This window comes from Branchiostoma lanceolatum, chromosome 14 (assembly GCF_035083965.1).
Source record: "Branchiostoma lanceolatum isolate klBraLanc5 chromosome 14, klBraLanc5.hap2, whole genome shotgun sequence".
Lineage (NCBI taxonomy): Eukaryota > Metazoa > Chordata > Leptocardii > Amphioxiformes > Branchiostomatidae > Branchiostoma > Branchiostoma lanceolatum.
In genome coordinates, this window is record NC_089735.1 from 2,885,211 (window position 1) to 2,905,968 (window position 20,758).

Genomic DNA, 20,758 nt, shown 5'->3' on the forward strand with positions numbered 1-20,758 from the left:
AATTGAACAAGATAAAAGAAACTACAGTAACAAGTGGGAAATGTTCAAGATGTACATGACTGTACAAATGTAGGTTAGCTTACTCTATGATGCTATTAGCTACTCAGCCACACATTGTTCACAGTAACTCATTTCAAAACAAAAACAGTCACTCTGTATATTATATATATCATCTTTACAACAAGCCCAGCTGGAAGTTACATGGACTATAACTTCCATTAACATCAATCTTCCAGGTTACATTAATCCGCCACATCGAAAAACAGTGGGTTTGAGATATCTCTATTGCAGCACCCCCAGGTATGCACAGTTTAGATATACAGGAGATCATTATACTGGCGGATGTTGGGTTGGAGATCTGTTTGAATGCATCTTTTCAGGGTGGCGGAATTATGCACCCTGAAAAAATTATGTTAATAGATGTTAACCATTCCTGCATAAACTTAAACCAGAGAAAAATCTCTTTTTCAGTTTACCTGAGTGATAACCTGTGAGGTGCCGTTGACGTTCTGTGAGTCCCCACTAGGGTTGGTGGCCTGGATAGTCAGCTGGTACTGTGAGAGGGACTCTCTGTCTACTGCAGCTTGGGTGAAGACTTCACCTGAATCTGTATCTATCCTATTGTTGAAGATAACACAGATGAATTCCATCTGTAATGTCTTACCCTTAACTGATAGTAAAGAGGTTAAGTCCTGGCTTCAAACTAAAAAGAAAGAGAATCATGGATACAATTGCAATGATTAACTTTTCCTTTCCATGTAGATTCAATTGATGTTTTTATATACATGTACTTCTAGCATGTGCAGGACAAAAGATACAAAAACGGAGGTTCTGCTGCAGTGCCAAGGAAAACTGACAGGAGGCCCAAAATCAACCTTGACCTTCCTCTCCCCAAGACTTACCCACATACCAAGTATCATCACAATCCATTCAAAGGTTCAAAAGTTATTGCTCCAGAAACACAAACAAAGCAACAAACAAACAAACACACAGACATGATTAAACAATAGCTCAATTCTTAATGGAGGCAATGACAGCGTGGTCAGCCCACCTGAACGTGTCGTCGACATTGCCGGAGATGATGTGATATAAAACTTTCTTGTTCTGAGGTAGGTTGTCAGCATCTGTGGCCTCCACCTGTCCAACCACAGCACCTGCATAGACACATGGGCATCAACAGTCATAAAACCTTAAGTTTACTTCTTTGTCTCCTCTTCATGCAGTTCTATATTTACATTAAAGAACGAAAAAGATTATCACAAAATGCCTCTGCAGTTCCAAAAGAAGCTGCTAGGGGGCTCAAACCTATGTACACAAGAGCTATCTACCACTCCAATTTGGGGAACGTACCATCTTCAGATAAAAAGATACGAAAACCGGCAATTCTGCTGCAGTACCAAAACATCAAAAAGCAACTAGGTGGCCCAAAATCTAATAATTTTGAAGTGTCATCAAGATCTACCTACAGACACACACACGAATGTTACCTAAAACATATTAACCTTCTTTGCAAAGATAAAAATGATCTTAACGTACCAGGTAGTACATCCTCCGTAACCTTCACTCTATAGACGTCTTGTGAGAAGACAGGCGGGTTGTCGTTCACATCTAGGATCTCAACCAGAAGCGTGGTGGAACCGTTTCTCCGGTCCTGGTCGTACGCCGTGACTGTCAGAGTGTAGGCAGGCTTCGTCTCGTGGTCCAGGGACTTGGCAACGATGACATGACCAGTAGATGCTGAGAAAAGTTTTAAGCAGTGTTAATGTCACACCTACACTTACCCTACCAAAAATCGTTTTTCTTGTTTTTCTTGTCTTTCCTTCTACAAAGAATTTTTTCTGTCAGTAAGAATATTATTCTGTATACAAGTATCCCTCTTTTAAGCACAAACAAGAATTCCTCTTTTAAGCACAAACAAGAATTGCATCCAAGAATTTTTTTTTGAGCTTTCTTAAACCAAGAAAGTTTAAGAAAACTATTCTAGTAGAATCAAATTTTCAATAAAAAATATTTTAAGGAAAGAACAAAACATTTGACCAAACAAAAATTAATCTTACAGTAAGGCAGAGAAAGCAATTTTTTCTTATTTTTCTGGAAAATTCTTATTGGAAAACATCATGCTATAATTGAGTAGAAATAGAAAGAAGAAAACAAAAAAATAAGACAGAATAAGAAAAAAGGTTTTTGGTAGTGTAACCTTTGCACATTTAACTGCATGGGTTCTATTGAGTGAGGATGCGGTGACTGTCAGGGTCTACACGGGCTTTGTCTTGTGGTCCAGGGACTTGGTAATGACCAGTGGATGCTGACAAAAGGTTTGTGCACAAACTGTAACTTGTCTCCTCCACATCAAAAGTACATGTATGGATTACTTATCATATAATGAATTATGTCAATTCAGCCCTAAGTTTGCATTTCTTGGTGGAGCTATGTGGCTCCAGATGGTCTACTGAGGGATGACTGCAGTGCTTAAGATGTCAGTTTGCTGAGGAATGAATCCACTCTTATATTACCACCACATCAATTTACCAATGTGATAACGACATCTTCAAAGTTCATTCAGTGTCTGTATCTGTGTCTATATAGCTGGTGTATAACAGCCCTTCAGTGTAACACACCAGCTAATAGTAGTATATGAAATCTGGCCCTAATTGGACATGATTTTTACACATATCTATCAGAAGTAATAACATCCTACCAAATCATGAAACGTAATAACATAGAGAAGTACACGGTACCTCCTATGGCAAAGTCTCTATCCTCGTTTCCTTCAGTGATGGAATAAGTCAGCACGTTCCCCTCATCATTGTCAAGGGCAACTAGACCCAGGATCTGTGGATGGTAAGTGGAGGAACAGTCAAGTTAAAAAGTTAGTTAAAATCCTCCCACACCATAAGGTGTATAGGGCGGTGCCAATCTCTGTTTCATAGCCCTGGGCCACACTGTGGTGCAATCACTGTAGCAGGGGGCTAGTCCACTGGCAGTGAAGTGTGTTTAACTTCCATACTGTTTCAGAAGTATGTACCATTTTATAAAGTCTTTGGTATGCACCTCTTGTCCAGAGATGTCCTACCCGGGGCTTGAACCCGGTCCTTCTGGTCCAAGTAATTTGAACCAGATGTGGCTAGTAACAGAAGCGCAGACCACTACACCACAGGGACACCCCCGTCGGAACAGTCAAGAGAAAGACGATAATGTAAGGTTGTCTTACACAGATAAAAGTTAGACATCCCAGTCAACAATGATTAAAGACAATTCAATGTCTTACAACTGGATAATATTGGAAGACTAGTTTTGGACATTTTGAGTGACATCCATCACTCATCTTCAGCATCACTAGAATGAACTGGTTTACATATTAAGGACTTTTACATACAGAATTTACAAAATTAATGTCCTGATCATGTTCAACCAGTTTTTCCAGGTACATCTCATGTACCAGTGGTAGGTAGCGTGTGTAGTCCAGTGGTTAGCGATCTTGCCTCTGGAACTAGAAGCCCAGGGTTTGATCCTGGCTGTGTCGCTCACGTGACATGCACGCTACCGGAAAGGGTCGCAGTCCTTAGGACGGGACATTAAGCCGTGGTCCACTGTTCATTGTGCTTGTCGAAAAGAGCTAGGGGAATTTCCCCGGTACAATGAACCAGTAAATACTGTACATAGTGTCTGTCTTCTCTGTCACGACCAGTGGAAGATTAGCTCATCTGTTCATTGAGTTCATTTGAGCTAAACTGGTTCATGATCACTTTCCTTTCCTTTTTCCAGTATTGACTTGTTCTGCCAGTTCATTCAAAACAGAAGTTATCTTCGAATCTTATCCAGTTGTGGAGATTGAATCATCTTTAGATGTTGTGGAACATAATTTCACATACATGCCCTTGGTGCTGAATCGACAGTTGTCCACATGAACAGTGACATCATATGGTCGAGGGGTTAGGCTAGTGGACACAAGATCAAGAGGTCACAAGTTTGATTCCTGGCATTCCTGCATGGTTAGCTGGATACTACTACATCTAGCTGCTTCGTCCTTATGAAAGGCACTTTATACGATATTCCCCACTCCATCCAGGTGTAAAAATGGGTACCTGATTTCAGTTGGGGAGGTAAAAGGCAGTGGACGGACAGGGATGGGCTCCGCCTTCCAGTACCATGCCCAAGACACCGTGGATATAAACCCATGCACAGCCCATACGGCCTAATAAAAGATAGAATATGTCTTACAGAGGTTCCCCCATACTCGTCCTCCGCGACAGCCAGACTGTAAGAGGACTGTTGGAAGTACGGACTGTTGTCATTGCTGTCGAGGATCTTTATAACTGCCTTTGTTTTCGTCATCTTTGGAGGAGTACCCAGATCAGATATCTGAAATGTAAAAAAAGTTCAAGATACAGCTCAGTTACGTTTATACATTAGCCAAAAAGCTCATAGACCTCTTCACAACGAACTCAAAAACCACCACAAAATTAAAACCATCTTGAACACTCCATTTTCTCCCTTAAACAAAATCAAATCCCCATTTAAAGTAGGGACGCATTAATGAACAAATAGAACACATGACAAAATGTATTGAATTTGGCATTTACCTGTATGGTGAGTTCCACAATGCCATTGTACCCCATGGTCTCTCTGTCCAGTAGCCTTGCTGAAGAAATCACTCCTGTGCTGTTCTCTACCTCAAACAGCAAAACTGGGAAGAAACGTGATAAATATTTCTTTACTAATTTTATTGCATGTCTTGTGGGAACACCAAAACTTATGCAAGCATACAAAAAAAATGGTTTGCCTTCATTATGAAATCTAAGTGGTCAGGAAGGTTGAAAAAATCACTGAACAATCAGAACATGGTATACCAATAACAAAGTCTGTATTCTGTTGCATAAAAATGTTACAATCTCTTTTTGGACCTATACATGAACCTACATACTGGGTGATAAGCTTAATTATAAATGCCAACACAATCTTAAGCCCCAGTGACGTGCTTGTATCGTTAACCTACACTTGCAGCTTTTTTGTACAAATTAGGTGAGTGAGTGTACGATTTGCAGTATTGTCACCAACTTTTTTGGGGGGGAAATGGACAAAAAGTGATGCAGGCATGGATGCCATCCATGTAATCAACTCGGTGTGGCCTAGTGGTAAAGGAAATAGCAAGTGCTAGTCATTGTACATGTAGAAACAATTTTCTGATTAAATTATTCAGGTGATGTGATCCTGACACCCCCGTTTTACAACTTGTTTGTCGGCTACTTGGCACAAAGAGATTTCAGGTTTTCACTCGGCAACGGCCTGACCACCTTGCTAGCTAGTACGTCGGTCTGAGTACCTTTCCTTGCAAAACACGTTTTTCTGAATATGAAATTATTCAAGGGATGTGAAAACGTTTTGTTGACCTACCATGGTTTGGCTCCTGTTTGATAATGGAGAACTGCAGCCTGCCGTTGTCCCCTTCATCCCTATCACTGGCCAGGATGGTTCCCACATACTCCCCCGCTGGCTGATTCTCTGGGACACGGAAGTCGAACTTGGACGTGGACGATTCGGGGGTGTTGTCGTTTTCATCCAGCACTGTCACCGCAACCTGGTTCAAAATGGAGTGAGGATAATCAAGATCACCCAAAATAATGTTGAGAACACGAGATATCTGCTGCAGTCACGTAGAAAACTGCTAAGAGGCTCATTATCAAATTTGTTGCTTGTTTTCCCGACTCCTATCTACCTACCAAATATCATGAGGTCATGAATCCTATAACACACAAACGGCACCGAAAACATAACCATCTTGGCAAAGGTACAAATTGAGACCTGAAAGTATGCCTGTCCACATGGTAAAACCTTAACTCAAGTGACCACCTCTACATAAGGCCACACCAATTTAATTTCTTGGTTAACAGATTTTTTTTTTAATTTTAGCACAAGGACATCATTTAAACAGAAGGCTGGGGTGAAAACTTGCACCTGACCCTGTTCACTCCCTGAAACTGTGTGCACCAAAATACAAACTTTCCTCTGCGATTCTGTTTTCATGTTGATTTTCCAATCTAGCATCTTTTTTTAAAATCCGTTAACCAAGAAATTAAATTGGTGTGGTCTAGGGAACACCTGGCCAGTGTGATCACTTTTTGGTGGTCCCTTAGATAATTTTCTCATTGACACAAGCGAGTGCCAATGGTGACCACCTGTCCACATAGACCAGATTTTATCGGTTGCCTGGGTGGTCTTCTTGAGCAGGTTTGACTGTACATAATGATAAATGATTGACAGCACTTGTGTGGTGACCTCACCTGTACTGAGTTCTCCCTGCTGTTGCTAGGCAACCCGTGCGTGTTGTCCGTGGCTGTGACACTCAGGAGGTAGTCTGTCTGCTCCTCCCTGTCCAGAGGCTCAGTCAGGGTGATGTTACCCTGATAGTCAAACATCATGAAGATATAACAGTTTATCTTAAAAACCTTTAAGATTTAAGATTCATTTAAAATTCATGATACAAGTTATTGATTGATTTATTGATTGATTGATCTATTAGATATTTCTAGACTTACAACCATTCATCAATTCCATTTTCCAAAATTTTCCTACCAATCCTTCAAAACTGACAGTGAAACAAATGTAGGGCGATCTCCATGACCCGTCCTTCTGTCCTGGGATAGAAATTTCCTTATTGGGACGGACAAAAAATTTCACCCCATTTATTTCCCAAAATCAAAACTGATGGAACTGTATTTTTGTAAGCTTATAATAACTGATTCAACAATGCTAATCAACAACATGGGCTCCTAAACAATGAGTGGGAGTGAAAAGAATCTAAAGCTAGAGACAGCCCTGTACGAAGGTCTCACTCACCTGATCAGGATGGATGGTAAACCTGCCCCCTGCCCCTGAGAGGTGGTACTGCACCCTGCCGTAGCTGCCGCTGTCCCTGTCTGTAGCCGTGACCCTCAGCACCTCTGTGCCAGCAGGCTGGTTCTCTAAAACTGAGGCCTGCAGACAAACAGAAAAGTCAAAGGAGGCCTGGCATACTTACCAGCATTCAGCAATGCAATGCACATTCCACAATAAACATTCTAGATGACTGACTGTGTATTGTGTGGGAAAGTATTGCGTAATGTTGTATCTTTGTGTATTTGTATTTGTTTAAGGACCACAGGAAGAAAAGCTGCACATTGTAAGCTAATTGTGGATCTGAATAAAGTCAAAGTCAAAGTCTTACAGACTTGTTGTAGCATTTGGAAATACAGCAACGGATACAAAACAAATTTTCTTTTCTTGAATTGCAAAAAGACTAAATGAAAGTAGTCCATGGGACATGTCTGACTTATGTAACTTGTTTATAACTTAATAGATTCTGTGATAAACACTGGTGGACCATTGATGGACAAAAATGTTGGCTTCAAATATAATGTCCAAACTACAGTGTTTTTTACTGCGAAAATGCTATAATTGATAATACTGCTTGTGCATCAGAAAAAAAATTGTTACAAATTAAAATCTAATATCATTTTCTTTCCTCTGGAGAAAAGTTAAGCTCCAGTCCACAGCAATCCACTGCATCAGTAGGGGTGGATACCGGTTCGCTGGACCTGATTTGGACCTTTATAACATCCAAGAACCGAGTCCAAAAAACCTGAAAGCCAAAAACCTGAGTCCAAAAAAACCTGAACAAAGTGAAAATATATTTTTCTATTTTGTTTGATAAAAAGTGTTTTGAGTCTCCCCTCTGACAGAAAAGGCATTTGAACTAATTGCAACATTTAAATATCAAACACTGGTTTATCTTGAAAGTCTTCCCACTAAGAAACTTTTATAGTCGTGTGTGTCAGTATTAATTCTCTATGCTTAATATTGGTCTAATAAAACAAAACATCAACTGGACAGGATCAGGTCCAGGTCCAGGTCCAGGACCTGAACCTAAATCTTTGGACCTAGACTTGGACTTGGACTTTATTAAGCCAAACCGGTATCCACCCCTAACTGTCACCTATCCAGTTCTGCTCGACGTGTAGCATACATGTACGAAAAATGAGTTGTTTCTGACCTGATATTTCTTGAGTGAGAAGATGGGATTGTTGTCGTTGATGTCGACGATCTGTATGGAGACGGGGATGTCAGCTGTCCTGACAGGTTTGCCCTCGTCTGCTGCCTGCACGGTGAAGTTCACCCACTGGTGCTGCTCATGGTCCACTGGACGGCTCACTGTGATGGTGCCTGGGGGATATATCATGGCATGTTAGACAAGCACATCTTCAACGAAGGTCTTAAAACATTTCCGCGAAATCCTACAGCAAAATGATCTGATGTCACTACACGCTTGGAAATGGGCAGCCGCCATGGGCAGGGATTGTGCTCTGTGTGGTCCCAATTCGTGGCGGTCGCGTTGGACGGGTGGTCGCCTTGGGCAGGCAGCTTAATGCTTGTGCCTATGGGGACAATTTTCGGGACCGAGAAAAAGCGGTCGCCATGGCCAGGTGGTCACGTTGAAGAGGTGGTCGCCTAGGCAGGTTTGACTGTAGTAATGTACATAGTATGCTAACCACTGGACTACATGTAACTGGACAAAACCATTGATAAAAGCTGCTTTGCTAAACATGCAGAAAGTTTGTCAGTGCTTTGTGCTCCAACGGGAGAAAAGTCGTAAGTAAGTTTGTTCAACAAACCCAAATATTTATCCCTGATGGCGAAGAACTCGGTAGCCAGCGAGCCGTTGACAATCCTGTAGGTGATGATGCCATTCTTCCCTTTGTCTGCGTCCGTTGCTATGATACTCATGACGACGGTCCCCACGGGAACCTCCTCCAGAATCCTCTCCTGGTAGAACGCGACACCGGGAGGCTGGAAGGTCGGCGTGTTGTCGTTTTCATCGATGATACTGATGGTCACCTGAGCTGGGGTAGAACAGTCGTGTACTTTAAATGGATTTAAGGCCACACAAATGTAATTTCTTGGTTAACGGATATTTCTTTTTAATTTTAGCAACAAAAAAAGAATCATGAAAGCAGAAGGCTGGGGTGAAAACTTGCACCTTACCCTGTTCACTCCCAGATACTGCGTGCCTCAAGTGAGATTCTGTTTTCATGTAGCATGTTTTTTTACATTTTTATTATTCCGTTAAGCAAGAAAATAAATTAGTGTGACCAAAGTATGTAGGGATTTTAATGGAACCCAAGCAATATTAGGGCCCAAACATTTCGAATTTTGAAAGTCTATTTATTCAGTCTTTTCTATGCATGAGTAGTCCAAACAACACTATAACAATGTATAGCGACGGCCATAATGCAAAAATACCAAAGTCCTAAGCCCAAAAGGGCATCCAGCCGTAAAAACTCTTTCTACAAAAAAGACTTGCACCTGATGAGGAGTTCTGGGGCTCCCCCATCTATGTGTAAGAGAGAGAGAGAGAGAGATTCGGATATGGTTCTATCTGTAAAAGGGCCCTTAAATATGCAAGACAGAAGCTGTCCCTACCATCCCTCCCACTCCGTGTCCTCTGTGGCACGTCTGACGCCAGATCCTCCACACCGATAGTCAACTGCACCACCTCTGCCTGCTCCCTGTTAAAGAATGGAGACCTTTATTGTACATACATGTATATACCTACTGGGTATAATAACCCTTAAAGGGACGTATTGTAGCATGAACATAAAACAAAATTCACTGTTTTTTGGTTATCTTTCTACATCATTAGTAGAATATACCTTATTACACTGCACAGCAATATTCATCACGTATGGATGTGACTTTGTAGCGTCGTGCGAACGTCTTTAAAAAAAGATGTATACACAATCCCCACCGCCGCTTGACTTGTCCGCCAATTTGTCCAACATTCCGACGAACCACCGAACACGTGATCGAACGCGCGACGTTCTGAAGTTTGTACACTTGTGGTGATATTCTGTGATGCTGGAAACCCAAAGTTTACCTGTTTAAGGTGGAGTTCACAAACAGCCCTCCTCCAAACTGGTCCACTCCAAACCAGTCCAGATAGCCCATCCCGTTGACGATGTGGTTCCCCTGCAGGTCTGTGGCCACCACTGCTGTGATGGAGTAATCCAGCAGGCTGTCCAGATCCCGATCCACGGCTGTGATGTTGATGATCCAGCTACCGATCCCCATACTCTCTGACACAGTCGCTGTGTGGATGTACTGTTAAAACACACTCCAGATTAATTTTGGACTAGATACTGTAATTCTTGTTTCTTTCACTGTAAGTTCACTGTTTTCACTGTCACCTCTGGACTGTGAACTTATCATCACAGTGAAAAACCTATTTATGATTCCTCCACACATCCTTTCTGTAAATCACTTGCTACCACCGTGAAGTTAAAGTTCAGTGAAAATGTCCCTTTTTCTTACGCCGTGAAATTTTGCTTCCGTGAACTTGAAGTGAATTACAGTATTGCACCTTGGACAAATATTTCTAGTCCCTCACAGCGTATACTTCCATGCCACTTAATGGATCATAATGACCCCCAGCGGGGGTCATCAAGTGTCGTTCAAAATAAAAAAATCTTCAGATTTTTCCAGAAAATCTTCAAACTTTCCAGAAAATCTTCAGATTTTTCCAGAAAATCTTCAGATTTTTCCAGAAAATCTTCAGATTTTCCCAGAAAATCTTCAGATTTTTCCAGAAAATTATATACAGTAGTAACGGGAGTCGCCCAAACATAGGACGTTTTTTTACGCGCTCGAACTCACGGCGCTCCATTGCTGGTTGTCAGAGAATGGTCATGTTTTAATGAATGAATTTTGAACACATTCATCTAAAGAACATACATGGACAAGAAATGTATTCATATTGTTCATGGGCCCTTCACGCTCCGAGTTACAAGCGGCAAACGCTGTGAGACGTTTTCACGAATGTACCTTCTGATTTAGTGCTACGCCAGATAGTGTGCCTAACTTAGTATGCTTTGGTAATTTTGCTCTCTTCGGAAGTTGGTGATGAAGTTAGGGAAATGTAAATAAGGCTTGAAGTCTGCTATATTCTAGCTTTCTTTTGACCGGAAAATTTTGACTGTGTGCACTTCTAACGTCATGTGAGAAGGGCTATATCTAGCGCATCCCAGCTCATGTTTTGGCGGGAAATAGGCTACTACGCACTTTGCGCGCGGCCCGACGTACGTCTTGCATGCGACCCGACTTACAAAATCATTACGAAAAAACAACACCGCTTACATCAACAATACTCCGTCTACTTATTGGGAAATATCTTCGCCATATCTGTATTCAGTTTCCTTTTCATAGACGGTACCAATCACATGTTAGAGCGTTACAAAGCTGTGCGTCGAATCGCCGTCCACCACCATCGCGGCTCCAAAAAATGGCGGGAAAACAACGTTGCCAGACGGCAGCGATGTTTACGTTGTTTTCTTTGGTCGGTTTTCTTCTCAACAAACACTTAAAGACCCAATTTGTTTGTGTTTTATGAAGTTATATTTCTTATGTGTATGATAGTTGTATATCTGCTTGGCACAGGCCTAGGTCGTATATTTAGGTGTCGGGCCGTCTAGCTACGCAGTGACCCTCTACTCAGCGTTGCCATCATTATTGTCAAAATACCATTCTCGACAAAACAAGAAATGAATATGTACACATATGTTTTGAATGCAAATGAAAATTATGTGCATGGACTTGGTTTATTTATCTTCCTTATGAGCATAGTCAGTGGACACAAACACGGCGTACTTATGCATAACAAGATCACTAAAAAATCCGTCCTAAGTTAGGACGCGTCCTAAGGTAGGGCAACCCCCGTTATACCAATTGCTACCTGAAACGTCTGACCATTTCCAAAAATCATGGCGCATACTTTAATTGATACTTGATTTGAGAAAACACAGTCGCTCGTTCTCATTTAAATATACACATTCTGTAACTTCCGTTACCGTTTAACGTAAGACGTTCCTGGCATTAATATATGCCACATCTAAGGTGCCAAGGTCGTTTTTAAAAGCTTTAAGTCGTCATAAAAACAACAGTTTGGCACCTTCTATGTGGCATATATTAATGCCAGGAACATCTTACTTCAAACTGTAACGGAAGTTACAGAATGTGTGCATCTAGATGAGAATGAGCGAGTGCAAGGAATTTTCAGTTTGTGAGATGACCTGTAGGAAGTACGGCGCACTGTCATTGATGTCCTCCACATCGATCAGGACCGTGCTGGTTCCGGACCGCGTGGGAATGCCGTGATCCGTTGCCTTGACGACCAGGACGTACTGATCACGTGCCTCCCTGAGAAAGTGAGGTTGAAGAGAAAGTGATATACAGTAACAGTGATGTCATCATTGACCTCAAAGGTCATTACAACATAACACAACTTGACGTTGTGTGGGGCTTGTGGAATCAGTGTCCCCTTAGCTCAGACCAACAGACTGTACAACTCCTTTCTCCACTACTCTATCTGTCTGTACAACAGACAAATGCAGACTGTCATGGTGTTGTTGTGTTAATGTCCATTTTTGTCTTTCATTCTTGTACTGTATGTTTTAGATCTGTATGTTGTAAGATCAGCACAATTAACGAGTACAATAGTCATGTATTTCTGCCATATTGATCCAAGTGAAGAAAGTGATTGAGGATTGAAACCAGAGCAAGCTGCTAGGGGGCCCAAACATACACCACTTATTCAGTACATCACAAGCTATCTGCCACCTAAAAATGAAGACCATAGCACGTCCAGGTCAAAAGATACAAAAACTGAAGTTCTGCTGCAGTACCAAGGTCACATACAAGGGGGCCCAAAATCAAACTTTAATTACGGCTTCCCAACACCTGCCTACAAGCCAAATATCATTGTAATCCATCAAGAGATTCTTGAGTTATGCTGAGTACATCAGTCCGGAAACACAAACAGACAGACAAACAAACAGACAGACAAACACACACAGACACACCTAAAACTATATCTCCATTTTTCATGGAGATAACTACCTGTCCAGTGCTTGTCGGTGGGCGATGCGGATGACGCCTGTCTCTGGGTTGATGGTGAACTTGTCCTGCCCTCCGCTCTCTATCCGGTAGGCGATGAGTTTGTTCAGGCCATCGTCCTGGTCACTGGCCTGGATTCTCGTCACCGAGGTTCCTGTAGGAGAGAAGGTGTCTGTTTGTATTATAACTGATTGCTTTTGAATGGATGGATGGATGGATGGATGGATGGATGGATGGATGGATGGATGGATGGATGGATGGATGGATGGATGGATGGTTGGATGGGTGGGTGCATGGATGGATGGATGAATGGATGGATGAATGGATGGATGAATGAATAAAAGGATGAATAAAAGGATGAATAAAAGAATTAATGAATGAATGAATGAATGAATGAATGGATGAAAAAATCTATTTTGATCATTATTATTATGATGAGCTAAGAACAGTATGTTGCAGCCAAAGCTAGGGTGAAATTGAAATGAAAAAGAATTCAATGGCTATTGTTCCTTCTTTGTTGTTTGTAAAATTTGCCACTTATAACAGTAGACAAAAACAATGTTTGACTCAGTGATATCTGCTTTTGGACAAAAAATTCTCCTTACCTGGGAAAGCACCTTCAGACACATTTGCCCTAAAGAGTGTTGATGTGAAGATGGGAGAATTGTCGTTTTGATCCAGGATCTCCAGGTAGATACCGGCAGACTCGTTCAGCCCGCCCGGATCGGCCGCCATGACAGTGAAGCTGAGGTCGTTGCCAACCGTTTCCCTGTCCAGTAAACTGCCGTCTCTCACAAACAGCTCTCCTGTAAACAGAAAAAAAGGTTTAAGGTAGTCCCACAGCCTTTTTGAGACCGTAGGGACAGTGGGTTGTTATCCTATGTCTAGGGCATTCGATTAGGAGTCCAACCCTTTCCTTCCACCGCCTTTTACCTCCGTAACAAAAGTCAGGTACTCATTTTTACACCTGAGTGGAGTGAAAAAAAGTATAATAGGATTCAAACTCAAGATCTCTGGGTGCTAACCCTAACCATTATGCCAACACAACACCACAACATAAAAAAACACAGAGGAATAAAGTTTCATCACAGTTGCGCTGTGATATATGTCTGACTTTTTCATTATATCAGATTATTCTGCTATAAAGAAATTCAAATATATTCAACACGACTTGTTTTTACAAATTTGAGTTGATTAACTGTTACCTTTGACACTGTCTATCCTGAAGAATCTTGCGTCCTTGCCAAAGATGGAGTAGTGCACTTCTGCATTGGTAGTGGCATCGGCATCAACCGCAAGGATGTCTTCACTCTGTCAACAGAAGTACAGGAATTTATGCTTTTCTTTTCTCTTTGGGTTTTCCTATAGCCCATTCTATGTATTATGTTGCACAACATGTCTGGAATTGAAATTTGTTTACTGTATTTGTGTGTGGATGGTGTTCAGCACCAGGGACAGGTTTGTTTATCTGTGTAAGAATGGTGTTCGGCAGCAATACTACAAGGACAGGTGCGTTTGCTTGTGGATGGTGTTCAGCACCAAGAACAGGTTTGTTTATCTGTGTAAGAATGGTGTTCGGCACCAATACTACAAGGACAGGTGTGTTTGCTTGTGTGTGGATGGTGTTCAGCACCAGGGACAGGTGTGTTTATCTGTGTGACAATGGTGTTTGGCACCAATACTACAAGGACAGGTGTGTTTGCTTGTGTGTATGTGCAATATTTATTCAATGTTTAATTATAAGGGCGACTGAAGTCGAGGTCTTCATCGACTACGATGGACGAACATCATGTGTAATATTTAAAGATTCGTTGTATTGGGGAAATTTCCTAAGCTCTTTTGGACAAGCACAATGAACAGTGGACCATGGCTTAACGTCTCTTCCCATGGACTGCAACCCTTGCAGCTGTGATTTCTTGGTCCAGAGGCAGGGTCACTACCCACTGGACAATGCACACAACTATGGTGTTCAGTGAGTAGATGGTGTTCAGTGAGTAGATGGTGTTCAGTGAGTAGATGGTGTTCAGCACCAGAGACAGGTGTGTTAACCTGTATCTAGATAGTGTTCAGTAGCAGGGACAGATATATAAATTCACTTAGGAAAAACACAGCATCTCCATCTCCCAGCAAGGACAAAAGACTACAGAACTCTTTTCTCCACCAGTCAATCAGACTGTACAAGCAGACTGTAGAATCTGGTACGCAATGATGGGCACCTGTCGTGTCAGGGATGTATATCTATATATATATGTTTATATGTGTTAAGTCTCTATAATATCAATTGTAAATATCAATAATTCAATGCAATCTAGTGTTGTGTGTCTGCAAGTTTAGTATTTTAATAAAGAATTGAATTTTGGTTGTAGTTTTTCTTTCTTTCTTTTTTTCTCAGATTTTGGTTGTAGTTACCATGTCCACAGCTGTTCCTGCCTGCGAGTTCTCAGAGATTCTGCCCCTGTAGAGCGGCTGGGTGAACCTCGGTCTCTGGTCGTTTTCGTCGATCACTGTGATGTAAACCTGTGTGGTGTCCTGCAGGAAGGAAAGGCAACATTTACGGCCACACCAATTTATTTTCTTGGTTAACGGTATGAAAGAATTCATAAAAAAATGCTAGATTGGAAAAACAACATGAAAACAGAATCTCAGAGGAATAGCTTTACTTTGGTGCACACAGTATCAGGGAGTGAACAGGGTCAGGTGCAAATTTTCACACCAGCCTTCTGTTTTCATTATTTTTTTGTTGCTAAAATCAAAAATAAAAATCTGTTAACCAAGAAATCAAATTGGTGTGGCCTAAGGCTAAAAAAGGCAGAAGCCCATAGGTAAAGAAAGGATAAAACAGTTATCCTCAACTGAGGTTAGGCATGATGCTTTTTCAAGTATCTAGTGCTTTTTCAAGTACCCCTGCTCTTCTCGATAACTGTGTTTGGGATCTTTTGCGTGCAGAGGTTGATGTTTGAGACTAGCGCCTCTTGCAGGGTCACCGGCTTTATGTCCCCTTTGAAAGAACGATGCAACTCTTTTCCAGCTCTGTCCAGACCAAGACGTGCTCCCGGGTCTCTGGCTTCATGGAATTCAAACCAGATGTGGTGAGTAGCAGAGCGTGCAGATCTCTACACCACCCGGACACAACTACTGAATAAAGTAAGGTATCAAGAGTGTGTGGGCAAAAGTATGATAATCAGAATGAAAGTGCCCTACCCTTCTAACATGTGTGGGGTTTTGAGGGTTGTCGCTGGCTGTGACAGTCAGGGTGTACTGAGGAATGACTTCTCTGTCCAACAGGCCGTTCACATAGATCTCTCCGTTCTGAAACATAACAATGTAAAAGTTAGGATCATTCTTTGATTCAAATTAACTAAAATTGCAATACCAACAAACGGACCAGTTTTGTATCGTACGTATTAGTTGCATAAGACCGTACTGTAAAGTTTGATCCACTCACACTGGGAAGGACCCCTACTCATTGTGATGAACGCAAATAAAGAAATACTCTTTTCCTTAGCATGAAAGTTCATCTGTGTTGGTAGAATTCATTATTAACAAGACTAAACTTTTCGTCCAACACAGTAAGAGAAATTGGGACTTACCCCAAATTTTCGGTTGACTCCATCAACTCTGTTCACGGAATGAACCTGGCTACTGCAACGTGACGTCAGCGACACGTGATCGCAGTAGCGTGTCATACGTGCCAGATAACTTGTGTCGTCCCCCGTCTCTGTTCAAGGTAGGTCTGTGGGCTCTCGTATGACCCGCTACTGTGATCACGTGTCGCTGACGTCACGTTGCAGTAGCGGGGTTCATTCCGTGAACAGGGTTGATGGAGTCAACCAAAAATTTGGGGTAAGTCCTAATTTCTCTTAGTCTTGTTAATGATAAATTCTACCAACACAGATGAACTTTCATGCTAAGGAAAAGAGCATTTCTTTATTTCTTTATTTAGGTTCATGACAATGAGTAGGGGTCCTTCCCAGTGTGATAAGTACTGTGGGAATTTTAGCGTACTCAAGATGTGGAGACCTCAAGCTTTATGTCCCCTCCAAAACGATGTCCCTGACTGAAGCAACATGTAGATACTCATTTTCACCAAGAGAGGAAATAGGTGTTAACTGGCTTTCCTAAAGCCACAGCATTGGGCCTTCTGGAGATTCAAACCAAAAACCTTTAGATTCTAAGTCAACAACAAATGTTAGATTCGAATGAAAGCTCATCTGTGTTGGTAGAGTACATATTGTAAAGTTTTGAGCTTTGATCCAACACAAAGAAAGAACTCACCATGAATTTTCGGTCGGAACTCCTACTCTCCAAGCAGAGGAGGGGTTTCGGCTGGTTTTTGAAGTGTTTCTAGGCGTTTTTGTCGGGCTTTCTACTTTCTCATGTTTTTTTTTTATAGCCAACCCACACCTCTGCGGCTATACAACAAAAAACATGACAAAGTAGAAAGTCTGACAAAAAAGGCTAGAAACACGTCAAAAACCAGCCAAACCCCCTCCTCTGCTTGGAGAGTACTGAACTCCAACTTTCCTCAGATGTTTAATTCACTGCGCTGCATATGCTGAGTGAATCAAAAGAGGCAATCTAACGTTACATCAGGGCCCACCAACCTCCCTGAACCGCGACGGTGGAAAGTTTCGCCTCTTTTGATTCACTGCTGACGTCATCACGCTTCTGGCTTCCCAGCGTTCAGCGCAGTGAATCAAACATTTGAGGAAGGTTGGGGTTCTGACGACCGAAAATTCATGGTGAGTTCTTTCTTTTGTGTTGGATCAAAGCTTAAAACTTTACAAAATGCGAGATTGTGCAAACCACACTCACCGTTCCATTTATCCTGAAGACCTGCCCGATGTTCCCACCGGTAATGCTGTAGGTGATGAAGGCATTGTTTTCCTCGTCTGTGTCGTTTGCGGACACCTTAAACACTGGAGTGTCCACCGGTGAATTCTCGCTGACTCGGCAGTAGTACGGCAGGTCTTGGAACATCGGGTCATTGTCATTGATGTCCAGAACCTCTATACTGACAGTCATCTGTAGAAAGATAAAAAGGACCAACATGATACAGATTCAGACAAATTATTTTGATTAGGCTATTCCACAACTGTTAAATTCTACCATGTCAAGGAAGAGGATTTATAAAGTAAAAAAATAAGAAAAAAATGTTGAGGCTCTAAAAAAAGCTAAAGAAGTTATTAACGGGGAGTGAAAATTGTTTATGACAAAGAAACAACAATCACTTTTCTTTTCAGCAGTTTTAAAGGAAAGCACAAAGATGACAGTTAGGCCACACCAATTTAATTTCTTGGTTAACGGATTTTTATTTTCAAAAAAAAATTTTTAGAAAAAAAACATCATGAAAAACAGAAGGCTGGCCCAGCTTTCTGTTTTCATAATTTTTTTTTTTCAAAATTTTTTTTTTCAATATAAAAATCCGTTAACCAAGAAATTAAAGTGGTGTGGCCTTATTGTGAAAAGAAGCAGAAAGCTTACAAATCCCTTGAGAGGCGGGCGTCCCCTGTCCTGCGCCCGAATGGTGATGTTGTAGAAAGCCGTCCTCTCCCGGTCCAGTTCCAGTCCCTGTTTCACCTTCAGATCACCATCCAACAGGGAGATGTAGAACTCATCTGTCGGGAAAGTACAAACACATTTATTTATTTATTTATCAAACTCCTCCATTTACAAAAATGGAGGGGGAGACAAAACAGGTGATCTCTCACCTCTACTAGACGTCTCCCCCGTAACAAACAAGATACTAACGTTGCATACAAGCAAGGCTTGATACAAGTAAGAAGAAAAGTATCATTTACAATGCAGAAATAAGCATATATATTATAACATATGTACAGAACAATGAGACAATATAATGACAAAAAATCAGGCCATATTCATTGTGGCCTTGTAGCCATGCAGGTAGAACAGCTACAGAATGATATCCATGCTAGAGGTGAGTTATCATCTGTATTGTCTCCCCTCCACTTTGTTAATGGAGAAGCTTAATAAATAAATAAACAACTAATCAGCTGCTGAGTTTTGCCAAATGGTGGTTATACCAACTGAACGATTCAGATTGTGTGATGTCGAATGACTGAGTGGCTCGGCTAGCAGACAGGAGTTCTAGAGGTCATGGGTTCGATTCCTGGCATTCCTGGCAGGACATTGTGCCCTCGAGAGAGGCACTTAACACGACTTTCCTCACTCCACACAGGTGTAAGAATGGGTGCGAATGGTATGTGTGTGTGTGTGTGTGTTTGTGTGGAGGTTGTTCGACCCCAAGGACAGGAATGTCTACTGGGCAAAGTTCACCATTATAGTCATGCGCAGAGGGTCCATTTTAATGCCAGACAGAAACCGCATGTACATGCTATTAAAAGTAGCTGCAGGAGGCCTCTTTGTTGGAAATGTTGGTGTTTTTGAGCTGGAATTGACAGGTAAGGGTTGTGGCTATTTCATTTAGTTAGAAAAACAGGGTTTTAGCTGTGTTTGAAGTGTCCGGTACACTTTGAAATAGGTGTAGTTTGGGTGTGATCATGTCTTGTGAAGGGGGGTCAAAGGTCATCTGCTGATATTTTGATACAATTTCACCACTTTGCGCCGGTGGAAAATCGGCGAAACTCAGTAGATTGACACTTTAGAGGTCAGACTACACTGCCAATGTGAGTTTTCCATGACCTAAACTTCAGGTAGGTGACTTTTGACAGCCCTTTCCTTATATGTCTACCATTGAAAGTATAGGGGCCAGGAATAAGTAGTCTTTCCCCTACTGTGTAAATGTTGTTCACTGCTAAGGGCAAGGATGTGTGTGAAAGTTTTTTTCAGTAACAGATATTGTAAATGATATGTAATGATATGCTTTATAAAGAGGCAACAGATCTTACAACACAATGCCATTAAAAAAAAGTGTTTTGGAAATCACCATTCTCATCTCCATCGTCAATTGTGTAGTCAATCTTGCCGAAATCCCCGGAATCCTCGTCCAGAGCAGGAAAGCTGCCCACAAAGGACCCCAGCAGACCTTCAGCCATCCTGATCGGGCCCACATACTCGCTCAGGAAGTGTGGAACCACGTCATTAATGTCGTTCACAGAGATGGTCACCTGGTGAGGTAGAAGTATTGTTCTGAATGGAGTTTAAACTGTAAAAGCCAACACAATAAATTGGACTTACCCAAATTTTCGACTGAACAGCTATAGTCTTTTTCAAGGAATGAACCATCCACTGATTCTGTGACGTCACGTTATGCAGATGAGACACGTGACTAGGTGAGCAGTGGATCATATGTTGCAGAAAGTCTATGGCGCCCTCCGTCTCTGTTGAGGGATGGTTGTAATGCCCGGATGTAGATGGACTCCTTAATCCCTCATGCAAAATATTCTGATTCTGTGTCCTGAGTGAATGAAACCGAGTGTCCAGGCGACTCTACGTGTACGTGTTGAGATACTTCAGAAGAGGTTGTGCTCGGACGCTTGTGTTCGTTGAAACGTGTCTTGAGTGAAGTATTGTTAAAGCGGTGGAAGACCAAACAACTTTTATTGCCATTGTCCATTTAACCACGATGAAAGACCCACATTGTTTACCATGAGTCAACATGATCAACACCAACTTTCCCACATTCAAGGATTAACAGAAAATATATGCCCTTAAAAGGGCATATTGTGATTGGAACAGAAAACAAAATTCACCGTTCCATCATTAATTGAATCTACCTTATTACACTGCACGAACGTCTTGAAAAAAAATTATAGACGCAATCCCCACCGCCGCTTGACTTGTCCACCATTTCATCGAACATTCCGACGAACCACCAAACACGTGATCAAACCCGCGACGTTCTGAAGTTTGTTCA

At 41.7% G+C, this 20,758-nt stretch overlaps 1 protein-coding gene across 1 annotated transcript in view; it reads right to left on the minus strand.

Annotated features, from left to right (window-relative positions):
- The window catches only part of LOC136448669 (cadherin-23-like), a 90,608-nt gene that overhangs the window by 23,488 nt on the left and 46,362 nt on the right, over positions 1-20,758 (minus strand). The window contains exons 33-54 of the mRNA XM_066448308.1: positions 19,829-20,009; positions 18,406-18,539; positions 17,737-17,946; positions 16,123-16,230; positions 15,331-15,450; positions 14,127-14,232; positions 13,527-13,727; positions 12,925-13,075; positions 12,099-12,225; positions 9,911-10,134; positions 9,457-9,542; positions 8,649-8,876; positions 8,030-8,199; positions 6,838-6,975; positions 6,282-6,401; positions 5,395-5,578; positions 4,584-4,687; positions 4,222-4,362; positions 2,739-2,832; positions 1,537-1,737; positions 1,052-1,154; positions 477-618 (exon numbers count right to left, since the gene is read on the minus strand). Coding sequence (XP_066304405.1) covers positions 477-618; positions 1,052-1,154; positions 1,537-1,737; positions 2,739-2,832; positions 4,222-4,362; positions 4,584-4,687; positions 5,395-5,578; positions 6,282-6,401; positions 6,838-6,975; positions 8,030-8,199; positions 8,649-8,876; positions 9,457-9,542; positions 9,911-10,134; positions 12,099-12,225; positions 12,925-13,075; positions 13,527-13,727; positions 14,127-14,232; positions 15,331-15,450; positions 16,123-16,230; positions 17,737-17,946; positions 18,406-18,539; positions 19,829-20,009 — 3,273 coding nt within the window. The remainder of the gene's footprint in view (positions 1-476; positions 619-1,051; positions 1,155-1,536; positions 1,738-2,738; positions 2,833-4,221; positions 4,363-4,583; positions 4,688-5,394; positions 5,579-6,281; positions 6,402-6,837; positions 6,976-8,029; positions 8,200-8,648; positions 8,877-9,456; positions 9,543-9,910; positions 10,135-12,098; positions 12,226-12,924; positions 13,076-13,526; positions 13,728-14,126; positions 14,233-15,330; positions 15,451-16,122; positions 16,231-17,736; positions 17,947-18,405; positions 18,540-19,828; positions 20,010-20,758) is intronic.